The sequence below is a fragment of the Pogoniulus pusillus genome, chromosome 22 (assembly GCF_015220805.1).
Source record: "Pogoniulus pusillus isolate bPogPus1 chromosome 22, bPogPus1.pri, whole genome shotgun sequence".
In the NCBI taxonomy this organism is placed as follows: Eukaryota; Metazoa; Chordata; class Aves; order Piciformes; family Lybiidae; genus Pogoniulus; species Pogoniulus pusillus.
This window is the reverse complement of record NC_087285.1, coordinates 13,059,173-13,071,293: the sequence shown is the minus strand read 5'-3', so window position 1 is coordinate 13,071,293 and position 12,121 is coordinate 13,059,173. Positions and strand designations below refer to the sequence as shown.

The following is a 12,121-nucleotide window of genomic DNA, read 5'->3' as shown; positions in this document are numbered from 1 at the left end:
TTGGTGCCAACAGAGTGGCAGGAGCATGCAGCTGTGGAGAGTGCTGCAGGAGCTTTCTGCTGTCTTGAAATGTCCAGGACCGCCTTTGCCTTCAGCAGAGAGACTCTGGTCCTTGCTGATACAGAGCTAGTGGACTTCAATCAGCAGCACCCCTTACTCGTGCTGCTTTAGGCTGTACCTTATGTGCAGACAACTAATTGTCATCATGCACACACCTGTGCTAGATGAGACTGCACCCCTCCCTCCCCATCTCCTGGGTCACAGCCTGGTGGAGGCTGCTGAGAAAGGTGTTCTGGGGTTCAGCCTGTGCAGAGCCCTCTCAGCACCCAGTAAGCAGCAGGCTAGAAACTTCCTGAGCACCAAGACCTTTGTTACAGCTTTAGCAGCACTTTTCTATGGAACTTGCCAAGGCCTTTTCTTGAACCCGTTGACTGACACCGCACCCTGTGGCACACCCTGTCTGCCCCAGCATTTGTGTGGTATGAAAAAGCTTCTTCTGTTTAAAAATATAGTAGGATATCCAATCTTGTCATAAGGTAGGTAGCTGGAGAGGTGCTGCAGTTGCTGGGCTTCTTACTGGTCTGCTGGAGCATCCTTTTGTTCTGTGGTGCTGAGGTGTGACTTGTAGAATCCCTTGCCACTGCACAATGAGCTGGTGTGGGATAGCTGCTGAGAGAGCCTGGGAGCCAGCTTCAGAGCTTTGCCTGACACAGGGCCAGCTGTGCTGTGGTAGGGAGCAAGCTGTGTTAACTGCAAATAGGGTGACCCTGGGAGTCAGCCAACAGATTTGGGGGGAAGCAGCATTCCACCAGTATGGCCTCAGTGCTGTGAAGAGCTAACAGGCAACACATTCAGGTCAAGCCTGAAATGGTGCCAAGCAGCCTGGGCTGAATGCCAATTCAGTATGAAATAGAAATGTGTCTCCTGGTTTTAGTCCACTGTATTCAACTCTAATGAATTTAATTTGTTTATGGAACCATTATAGCCTTTTCAATTATTAGTTTGATAATTTAGGAGAGAGTCATAAGCACTGGATATTTGTCATGCTGGGATAAGCACAAGAACAGCAACAAGGGACTGCAAAAGTTGGTGAGGAATTATTTTCATCCTCCTTATTATATAAACTGGGAATGCTCCCCAAATCTTTTTTCTGTTTTCTAGGAGTGGGTGTCAGCTCTGAGGGAAGAAATTGTAGCAGGGCATTAGGAGAGTGGATCCAGCATGTGGTGTCCTGAAGAGTTGGACAGTTGATATGTAGTATATGACCTCCATGGCCAAAGATATCCTTCCATAGCCTTTTTGGTCGGCAGCCTCTGCACCGAGTCTCCTTCCAAGGACATAAACTCCATCTCAGTTTTTAGAAAGTACCCTCAAAACCATTCCTTCCATATTTGTCTACACGCTTAATTGCTGGCAGCAAGCAATAGCTTAAATAGATGCTCTTTACCATTTTTTATTTGTAGATTTCAGGATTCTCTCCCAAACTTCAGGGTGGCGTGACCACATTACCATCTGCAGTCACAGGGTGAGAGACACTTTTGTGCTCACAGTGCTCCTCTGGGGAGGACTTCAACTTTGTCTTGCATGCTCTGCTATGACCCCTGTGCAGTAGCATAAACTGCCCTGCAAAATAACAGGAGGCTGCAAAAACTGTTTTGTTTTCTGTGCTGACCCAGTGTACTGCTTCCACATTCTCTGGTGTTATCTCTTGCAGAAATGTGAATAATTGCTTTCCAAGAAACCACTGGAGAGGTTCTGCTCAGCTTCTTTGTGGGATTCTTCTTTCTTCTTTTGTGGAATTCTGCCATATCTCAGCAGTGGGACCAATTCTGGGTTTGGTTTCCTTGTTTTCCTTCTTTTGTTTTTTCCCTTGAAAGTCAGTGATACTGGCAGTTGTCTACACCTCGGAAATGGTTTTCCAAGTGTAACTGAACCTGCAGCCATCTAAAAAGGCCTGCCAAGCCCCAGGTCTGAAGGAAAGGAAGAACATGTCTCTTGGGTACCTGCTGTTGTTACCTGTCTCGTTTGCCTTTTTTGAAATGAAGTTGCATGTGATCAAGGTAACTGTGGAGCAGGGGGGCCCAGCCAGGTACTAAGCCTTCTCTTCTCAAGACTAAACAGCCCCAGGTCTCAGTCTTTCTTTGTACAAGGGGTGTTCAAGTGCCCCAGCCATCCTCACAGCAGTACAGTTAGCTCTGTCCCAAAGGAAAATGGAGGTGTCAGCTTGTCCTGTTAAGCACAAGCGATGCATTGACACAGCAGCAGAGACTTGAACAGGCTGTGCTTACCCACTGCAGAATGCCTGGGTAACCATCACAGATCCAGATCATTTAATCTTCTCTTTAATTTTTTTTTCCATAACAGCCCTCTGCTGCTTTTCCCCTCTACCTGAGGCTTGGTTTTCCACTGCTGGTTCTAGCTGGCTGCAATGGATGGATGTAAGGCTACTCACATACCATGCCATAAATGAAACATTTACGTTTTATGCTTTCTGCTTGTCCTGTAAACAGAGGGTGCCATGTTACTGGCAGGCAATGTCCTGTCTACACTTGCATCGTTCAAGTTAATGCCATCTGTCCCACCCAGCCTTGCCCAGAATGCAGCTAAACGGTTTATGGTGGCAATAAAGTCAACTCTTAAAGATGCATCTGAAAACAAACAGTTTCAGCAGTTAGCTGTAGTGACCTTGCATTTGGAAGACAGGGCAGCCTTAGCCTGCTCAAGGTCAGGTGAAGTTCCATTATGGAGCAACTAGAAAATGTGTGCAGTTTCTGCCCTTGCCTCACTTCATGATGAAAAAGTGTTCAGTGTCACCAAGTATGTTCTTACAGCCTCTCTGCAGGGCAGGATGGACAACATAGAATAGCCTCTCAGTGTTTACAGATTTTATTTGAGAGAGTGATTTGCCATTGGAATGGGCTGCCCAGGGAGGTGGTGGAGTCGCCATCCCTGGAGGTGTTCAAGAAAAGCCTGGATGAGGCACTTAGTGCCATGGTCTAGTTGACTGGATAGGGCTGGGTAATAGGTTGGACTGGATGATCTTGGAGGTCTCTTCCAACCTGGCTGATTCCAGCACAGAGGACCATGCAGCAGCTGCTGTGACATGAAGACTCACAGTTTCAAAGAGGTCAGTGCAGAGAACCGAATGCACCGGGAAGCCACCTGGGACAAGGAGCTTGAGAACATAATTGGAGGGAAAGTATGGGATATTTGAAAGTGTACAAAGGCAACTGAGAATTTGTGCACAAGAAAGGGGGAGTGGGAGGAAAGGATTTGTAGAGTAGGCTTCCCATTTAACTGAAAGGAGAGTCACATTTACAAAGGATGGCAGGGAAAGGACCAAGATGGAAGGAATGTGGCACTTGGTCTAGTTGATGTGGTGGTGTTAGGTCATAGGCTGGACTTGATGATCTCAGAGATCTATTCCAGCCTCAATAATTCTGTGATTCTGTGCATGAACAAAATAACTGCTCACCCACTGCCTGGGAGAGGTGGAAGAGCATGGCTATATCAAGGTTTACCAAGCTGTATCAGGTGGTAAAGGAAATCTCAACAAACAAAAGAGTTCCAGAATGTGTAAGTGAAGTTTGAAAGAAAGGCAGCAGCAGGCAGTGAAGACTGGGCAGAGGTCAAAGGCAGCCAAGATACTGCCACAAATGGAATACATACTTTGTCCCATTTTCGTGGTGGACAGATCAGAGATCCAAAACTGGAAATGAATGCTTGTTAAATGAGATGAAAACTTAAAGATGGATTGTGCTCAGATGTGTTTCATCCCAGCAAAAAAAAAGCCAACTTAAAAGACCAGTCTGGCCAGCTCTTCAGTGGCTGACTCACCAGTTCTTCAGTGACTGCATTTTAAGATGAAAATGGTAATTTGGGTCATTTGCTAAGGAATAAGATGAAAAAGGAAAATGAGTGAGTAGAGACAACATCAGATGGGCCAAGACACAAAATGAGCTATAACTGGGAGGGATTATAAAGCATACGAAGGGATAATTTTTTAAGGACAGGAGAAATGACACAACCAAGGAAACATACAGTCAATTTCTGAGAGAAGAGGAAGAGAAAGGGGAGCTATAAACAGATGTACCTGAAAATACATCAGGTGTGGAGGAATGGCAGAGAATGAAGAATTCACATAAATAGATAAATACATTGAGCAGCTGTCTCCCCTACCATGTGCTCTCCTTTTTTTCCTGCTGCCAGAGAGCACTGATGTTTCTTATTTATTTACTTCAAATTACTAAGATACAGACTTCCACTGATGAGGTAAATGCATCTCAGGATGCTGATCTTCCCTTTCTCTTCCTTCAGAGTGCCTCTCCAGCATCTAAATCAAAGCCATGTGAAAATGTCATTGCTCCACACCACCTCTCCAAATGCTGTGGGCTCTTAACCCCCTCTCTGAGCCCAGAACACAGCCTGTGCCAGGAACAGAGGAAGGGGCTAAGATTTCTGACTGCAGGCATTCGCCCTGCTCCACGGGGTGATGGCACATCCAGTAAAATCTTAGAGACTAGGCTGATGGAAATGAGATGGAAAAGCAAATGCAGAAAATGAGGTGAGACTTGTAGATGGGAGTGTGTGCTGAGAGGCCTGAGGTAGGTTGATGGCACAGATTGCAAGGGCAGAACAGTTACAGCTAGGGTCTACGAGGCTGCTGTTTCAGCTCAGGATGATGACACATCACATTTTTCCTGCCCTCTAATGCAACTGTTGACCTTTACCTACGAAAGAAATGCATCCCTGCACTTCGCTGAATCATGCTTACTTCTGCAAAGCAAAATCCCTTCTTGTTTGTGCTGTGATCTCTGAAAGGCACGTGCTGAATGTGGATTGTGCAGATTTGGCATGCATCAACTTCTCCCTCCCTAGAAATATCCAATGTCATCGGCCCCTTGCTGCCAGTGCAGAGCTGTGTGCATGGAGCCTTGGCAGGGCCTGGCAGCACTGGCTGAGGGGAGTGAGTGCAGAGCCTCAGAGTGTGGGACTGGTGGAAAAGCTACCTGGAAAGGCAAATCATTCTGGAACAAGTTTTACTTTTTGACTGGTTTTTGGAACAAAAGCTTGCCCAGAATAGATGAAAACATGAGCAGAGAAGCCTGGCAGGACTTGTATAACAGAGCTCTCTGAGTTCAGATTGGGGCAGAGCAATAGCAGAGAAGATGATTTCTCTGCATCGTTCCCTTTGTTTAGAAAACACATCTCCAGATACCAGCAGTCCTGTTATCTGGCAGGAGCACTTCTCTAAACCCTGTCAGTCATTGTTAATGGCTTGAACAAGTTTTCATCACAAACAGTCTCCCAGAATGATGTTTGTTTTCAAAATACAGCTCTGTTTGGCCCGCTGCACCATCTTCATCAGCTGGAACAAGATAAAAGGGCCAGTCACTTGGCCCAGGACCTAAGATCTCTTCTCAAGGGAAGTGGCACATGGTCCACAAAGAAGGCAAAGGAAACAGGTTTGCAGTTGTTAGACTCTGCTTTCTCTGTCCACAGCCCGTTGCGAGGTGAGGAGACAGGTCTGCCCCCAGGGGAGAAGACACCCACAGCCACGGGTAAGAGATACAGCTTGGGACTAGTGATGTGAACCAACCCCTTAGAGCAAGATAATGGGATTTCTCATCATGCCAGTTTAAGTTCTGAACTCCAGCCACTCTAGGTCTCCTCTCAGGGGAGCTTCTTTCTGTGTTTACTGTTCACTTTTGGACAAAAGGTTTGTTTTGTTGCAGTTTCATTTTGGCTGGATAATGTGGGGCAGTTCTGGAAAGTGTGCCTGTTACTGACCCAGGCTGAGACTGCAGGGTGCTTTCGTTCTGCAGGCAGGAGCCTCTGTGATGGGCACTTTGATGCCAGCCAGCAATGTCATTTAAAATTTGGGAATATTAAAGGAAAAATGAATTTGCAAATTACTTCCCTTATCCACAGGTTACATTCCTAAGGCATCACTTGGAATATCTCAACATTTTCAAATTGCTTTTTAAGTGGAAGCATCATCAAGAAATGCAGAGATCCCAAAGTTTTACCTTCAGTCAAGTAATACTGTCTGATTTTAACCCATTCTGCTGTCTTGTTCCAAAATTGGAGATAGTTAGGAAGGAGCACAGGGGTCTCTGTAACTGTCCCTGATGTGAGTATCTGTGCCAGTGAGAATGCAATTTACATTATGGTCTCAGGGTTGTGGTTTATCAGTGCCACAAGTGAAAACAAACAAGTTGGTGGCACCACGGGAAGGTGCTTTGTGATTTGTCTGAGGTTGCTTTCCTTTATTTATCCACACAATGTGCATGAGCCCTGCAGCTAAGCAAAGCAGGTGATGTACATGACCGAGACACCTCACGGCTCTCTGCTCTCCCACCCTAGCTTTCCTGGTGCAATGGAGGATGTGCCAAGCCAGAAGTCAGGACAGAGCAAAGATGTGTTGAGCTGCCTAACGCCAGAAGAGAGTCCTGCCAATTTTATGCACATCAAATTGGAGGAGTATGAGCCTGCAGACTTCAGCACCAAGGATCTCATCCTAAAGAAAGCCAGAGAGGTCTGCACGTGCAGTCATCAAACCATCACCACCTTCTTCTGCCGGCTGTTCCCAGTGCTGGACTGGCTTCCTCGTTACAATGTCAAGACACAATTGCTTGGGGATGTCATATCTGGTCTCCTGGTGGGGATAGTTGCCATCCCTCAGTCTATCTCCTACTCCCTCTTAGCCAACCAGGATCCCATCTATGGAGTCTACACCAACTTCTTCTGCAATATCATCTATGCTGCTATGGCCACATCACGCCATAACTCCGTGGGCTCCTTTGGTGTCCTGTGCCTGATGATTGGGGAGTCTGTGAACCGGCACCTGCAGCTGGCAGGGTACAGTGATGACAACACTGGCAACTCCACCTTCTTCAGCAACAGGACAGATGCCTGTGACAAGAGCTGCTATGCCATCACTGTGGCCCTTTCCTTAAGCTTTCTGGTCGGTCTTTACCAGGTACGAATGTTCACTGTTGTGCTGCTTCTTCTCTGTCCTTTCCCTCCTAGGAACTTCTCTGAACTAAAGATCTCTAGGCTCCAGCCTTTATGCTGTCTTAGAAATCATGAAAAGCCTTCCCTGACATGACTGGACCCCGGCACCCTTGAATCAGATGTACTGTTTAGGAAACCCCCAATCATAGCCGAATGTGGGGGTTTGTTCCTTCCATGTGATAGGCCAGATCCTTGGACATATCTGAAGCATCCTTTAGGATCAGACACAGCAAGGGAAGAGAGGGACCTGTGAAGCACATTTCCACTACCCCCATCTTGGAGCTGGGCCAGCTTTTGGTGCAGGTTAGGAGCAGACTTGCGGCTGGCAAATACACCTTCAAGGACCCTGCCAACAGCAGGTGCTCCCCTCTAGAGCCATGCTCCCTGGCAATGTGCCTGCTGCCTGAACCTATCTGACACTGAAATACTTCAGACACTTTCACCAGTGCATAACACTGGTTTTATGCCACCAAGTGATCCTCACAGCTGCTTTCACGTGCCTGCTGCCTGGGATCTCAGTGTCAGCTATGCATCAGCTATGCAGTGTAAGGAGAAGGCAGCAAGGATCTTGTAGGCTTTTTTGCACATTATCTCAGGGCACAGACAAGTCCTACAGGTAGGTCTCTGGTTTTCCATTTCCCAGATTAACTACTGAGGACAAAGTCCTCTGCCTGACACTGAATGCTCAGCAGACAGAATAGCCAGAGATGCTCAAGTGAAAGGAAACTGACATAAATCACCAACCTCCTCTTTCAGTCCTCCTTGATGCTAAAGGTATGGCTGGTTTGCTTTTCAGATCCTGCTGGGTGTTTTCCAGCTGGGCTTTGTGGCTGTTTACCTGTCAGAACCTCTCCTCAGTGGCTTTGTGACTGGCTCCAGCCTCACCATTATCACATCCCAGATGAAGTATCTCTTGGGACTGAAAGTACCTCGTCACGAAGGGGTGGGATCCTTTGTCCTGACATGGGTTGACCTTTTCAGATACATCCAGAACACCAACATCTGTGACCTGGTCACCAGCCTAGTTGCTTTGGCCATCATAGTGCCTGTCAAAGAGATCAATGACTGCTACAAGGAGAAGATGAAGGCCCCATTCCCCATAGAGCTGCTGGTGGTCATTGCTGCCACAGTAATATCTTACTACTTCAACTTCGAAGAGCGATACAACTCTGCTGTTTGTGGGACTATCCCCACTGGTTTCAGGAAACCCACTCTACCAGATGTAAACCTGTTTTCCAGCCTGGCAGTTGACGCTCTGCCCATTGCCGTTATTGGCTTTGCCATGACTGTCTCCCTGGCAGAAATCTTTGGCAAAAAGCATGGCTACGCTGTCCGTGCCAACCAAGAGATGATTGCCATTGGCATGTGCAACCTGATCCCTTCTTTCTTCTACTGCTTTGCCAGCTCTGCAGCCCTGACCAAGACTCTGCTGAAGGAGTCCACAGGGACACAGACCCAGGTGTCTGGCCTGGTCACCTCCCTGGTGCTGCTGCTAGTGCTGCTGTGGATTGCCCCACTCTTCTATTCACTGCAGACCTCCATCCTGGGGGTGGTCACTATCGTCAACCTGCGAGGGGGCCTGAGGAAGTTTCGTGACATCCCCCGCATGTGGCGCCTAAGCAAGCTGGACACGGTTGTGTGGTGGACAACCATGCTGTCCTCCACGCTGATCACTACGGAGATTGGGCTCCTCGTGGGTGTCTGCTTTGCTCTGCTCTGCATCATATTCCGCACTCAGAGACCCAGGGCCACGCTTCTGGGCAAGGTCAGCAACGCCGATATCTATGAGGATCAGTCCACCTACAAGCAGCTTAGCAGTATTGTCAATATCAAAATCTTCCGCTTCGAGTCATCTCTCTACTATGCCAATAAGGACTATTTCAAGACTGTTCTCTACCAGAAAACTGGGGTGAATCCTATCCTGATGGCTGCTAAGCGCCAAAGGCTGGAGACCCAGGTAAATGCAGACACAGGCAACAGCAAGAGCTTTTTTAACACCAAGTTTGACTGTCTGAAACCTGCCAAGAAAAGAACTGAGAAGCCTCCAGCAGATGCTTGTCCTCCCTCCTTAGATATGCACACCTTAATCCTTGACTGTGGGGCAATGCAGTTCATAGATACTGTGGGTCTCTCTGTGCTAAAGGAGACACATCGTGACTACAAGGAGATTGGTGTCCAGGTGCTCCTGGCCAACTGCAACCCTTCCATCCGCCACCGCCTCCAGGAGGGCGGGTGGGCTGGTGAGACAGACAGTGGTAGTGGTCAGCTGGCTTTCCACAGTGTCCATCAAGCCGTGCAGTTTGCAGAATGGTGGTACCATATGCAGCAGGAGGAGAGCAAGGACAAAATCACAGAATGTTTTGGGGCGGAAGAGGCCTCAAGAGGTCATCTTGTCCAACTGCCCTGCAGTGAGGAGGAACATCTTTAACTGGAACAGGTTCCCCATCAAACTTAACCTCAAATGTTTCCAGGGATGGGGCACCCACCACCTTTCTGGGCAACCTGGGGCAGTGTTTTACCAATCTCACAGTAAGAAATTTCTTCCTTATACCTCTCCTGGTCCCCACAGAGCTGAACTTCCAGGCATCTTCGTAGACCTGTGTGTGAGGAGTGATTTCTAATCGAGGTGGCCTTGGTATGCACTTGAGGGCAGTTTTGGTCTTTGTGGGGTCACAGCATGCAAGAAATACTTTGCTGAACTGTCAGCAGCAGGTATGGGGCAAGAGCACTGCGGAAGCGGTGGGTTTCCAGAGAGGCTGCCCACAGGGGAATGGTCCGAGAAGCATTCCCGGCTCTGCCCCGGCGGTGAGGAGCCAGGATGGCTCTTCGCTTTGTCTTCGGAAAGGCTGAGATGCCGCGCAGGGCGTCCGGAGGCCAGGCTGCCACGGCCAGCTCCCATTAACCCCCCAGTGCCTCGCTCGCCACGCTGCTTCCCAGGGCGAGCCCCCGCCGCGCTCTGCCCCGCTCCGCCTGCTCACGCGTCTCGCGTGGGCGCTGGGGGGCAGCAGTGAGCTGCGCTGCGCGCCCCGGGGCGGCCACGGCAGCGTCCGTGGGAGCTGGGCTGGGGGACTGTTCACGGACGGAGGTCGGGTTGAAGCTGCCGTGCCAAACCCGCTTTGTACAGCCGCGGGGCAGCCCGGAGAGCTGCACCCCGGTGCGCAGTGCCGCGCCGGGCCGGAGGCTGCCTGTGGCCGCAGCGGGCACCGCTAGCGGAGGCTGGGGCAGCTGCCGGCGGCTCCCGCCAGGGCCTCCGGGCAGCTCGGGGCAGCTCGGCTGCAGGGCTGTAGAAAAGCAGATAAGCCTGGGCCGCCCCCGCTTGCTTACCGCATGACGTTTGGCAGTGGCTTTGTTTCCACTGACCGCAGCAACACCGACAGCCCGGTACGTGGGGCTGCAGCGAGTATCGCTGCCGTGAGGGCTGTCAGGGGATTATCCCCAGAGGTCTGGGACTGACCCCAAACTTTATGCCTGGAAATCCCATTCCCAGTGGTGGCATTAACCACCACCTGATTGCTTTCTGGGGAAAGGGAGGGTAGAGAGGAGACAGTAAGCTAGAGGCAAGGTCTGAAGAGCGCTGGTGATGTTTCTCACCATCCCACAGGAAAGCACAGCTCCAGCCTCTGAGGCTCTGCATGAAGATAAGCAGCTCTTCTCGGCTGTGCATCTAAATATATGCACCCCGCACAGGAAAGGGGCTGCAGCCTCCCGTTTGGACCCACCATAAGGTTCATAAAGGGAACTGAAGCTTGTTACCTGGAGTTTCCTCCTGTGTGCAGTTCTAGTGTCTGTATACTGGCCCAACACAGTAACTAGGCAAAGAGGGCATAGCAGCATTCTCCTTGGTGGTGCAGTCTCTGCAAAACTGCATTCTGGAGAAATGCACACCCCAAGGTATCCTCGGATGCCAGGCAGCAAGGTCAGTCCCCCACCTCCTGAGATGTGCTATGGTCCGATTGCACCAGGGATGGAAACCAGCAGTCCCACTCACTCCTTTGCTCATGAATGCGTATTAATCTTTTGCCACTTGTATTTTGGCCTGCCCTTTTCTTTCCCCCACCACCTCTGAGTCACTGTGCAGAGCATATTGCAGAGGCTCATTTATTTTCCAAACACCCTATGGCATGGAGTTTAACAGTCCTTCAACAGCCACAAAATAGCAGCAGCACACCCAGCAAGAGCAAAGCACTTCCCTTAAAAGCACAGAAGTTTCAGAGAAGTGCTGGGAGTTTGTTCAGCTGACAGTTCTTGCGCAGGACCTTTCTGTGGCTCAGAACGTTCAGCTGCAAAGGAGGAGAGGTGCTTTCCCCTGCAGTTACCTACAGACTACAGTTCCTGGGACTTCTGTGGCTGAAATGACAGATTTTCTCCCCCAAAAGGTATCTGATATCACCAGCTGCTTTTCATGAGCTGTAAGCCGTGTGCCACAGCTTGCAATGGCCACAGTTCTCCCAGTGTTTGGCAGAATCTGTGCCACATGCATGGCCGGATGCTGATTGCGGCTGGACACTCACTGCTGTCCCTGTAGCAGTGGGACAGAGCTGCCCTGTGCTTGTGGCACAGCTGGGTGTGCAGTTAGAGGGAGCTCAAGCTCCCAAGAGGACACAGGAACCTGTCCTTTGTGCAGACAACATCTTGCTGGCTCTGCTTCTGCATCCCAGAGGTGAGTCTTTGAACTACGAAGGCTCTGCAGCATCGCCAAGTACCAGAATAGCTTTTTTTTTTGTGAACCCCGTCTGTAAAAACAGCTTCTACCTTGTGTGATTATTCTCCCCCAGCAGCTCCAGAAATATCCCACTGAAGGGAGCTCTAGCTTTGGCAGCCACTTGGGAGCCCAGGGACAGGAAACTGCTGCAAATTAAATGCATAGAAAAGGAATTCCTTTGGCTCTGTTCAGGAAAATGTTGGGGTTTTTTTATGGTCAAAAGGCTATTTCAAATGAGTTAAAGAGGATGGTGTGCCCAGTGTGACGGATTATGCAAATTATTATGCAAATTTAGCAATCTGTATTCAATCTGATAGGCAGGCAAAGATTGTTAATAACTATGAAAAGTGTTTATTAACATTAGAACTCACCAGAAATCTTATTCACGAGGTTAAAAAAATA

General features: G+C 49.2%; 1 protein-coding gene across 1 annotated transcript; it reads left to right on the top strand.

Moving 5' to 3' along the window:
• The first annotated feature begins 3,103 nt into the window (after nucleotides 1–3,103).
• Nucleotides 3,104–9,514, top strand: LOC135185479 (sulfate transporter-like). The gene is given in 5 exon segments (XM_064162246.1): nucleotides 3,104–3,199; nucleotides 5,304–5,393; nucleotides 5,395–5,465; nucleotides 6,367–6,982; nucleotides 7,814–9,514. Coding segments are annotated over 5 exon segments (2,505 nt in total). The 3' UTR covers nucleotides 9,446–9,514.
• The last annotated feature ends 2,607 nt before the right edge of the window (nucleotides 9,515–12,121 follow it).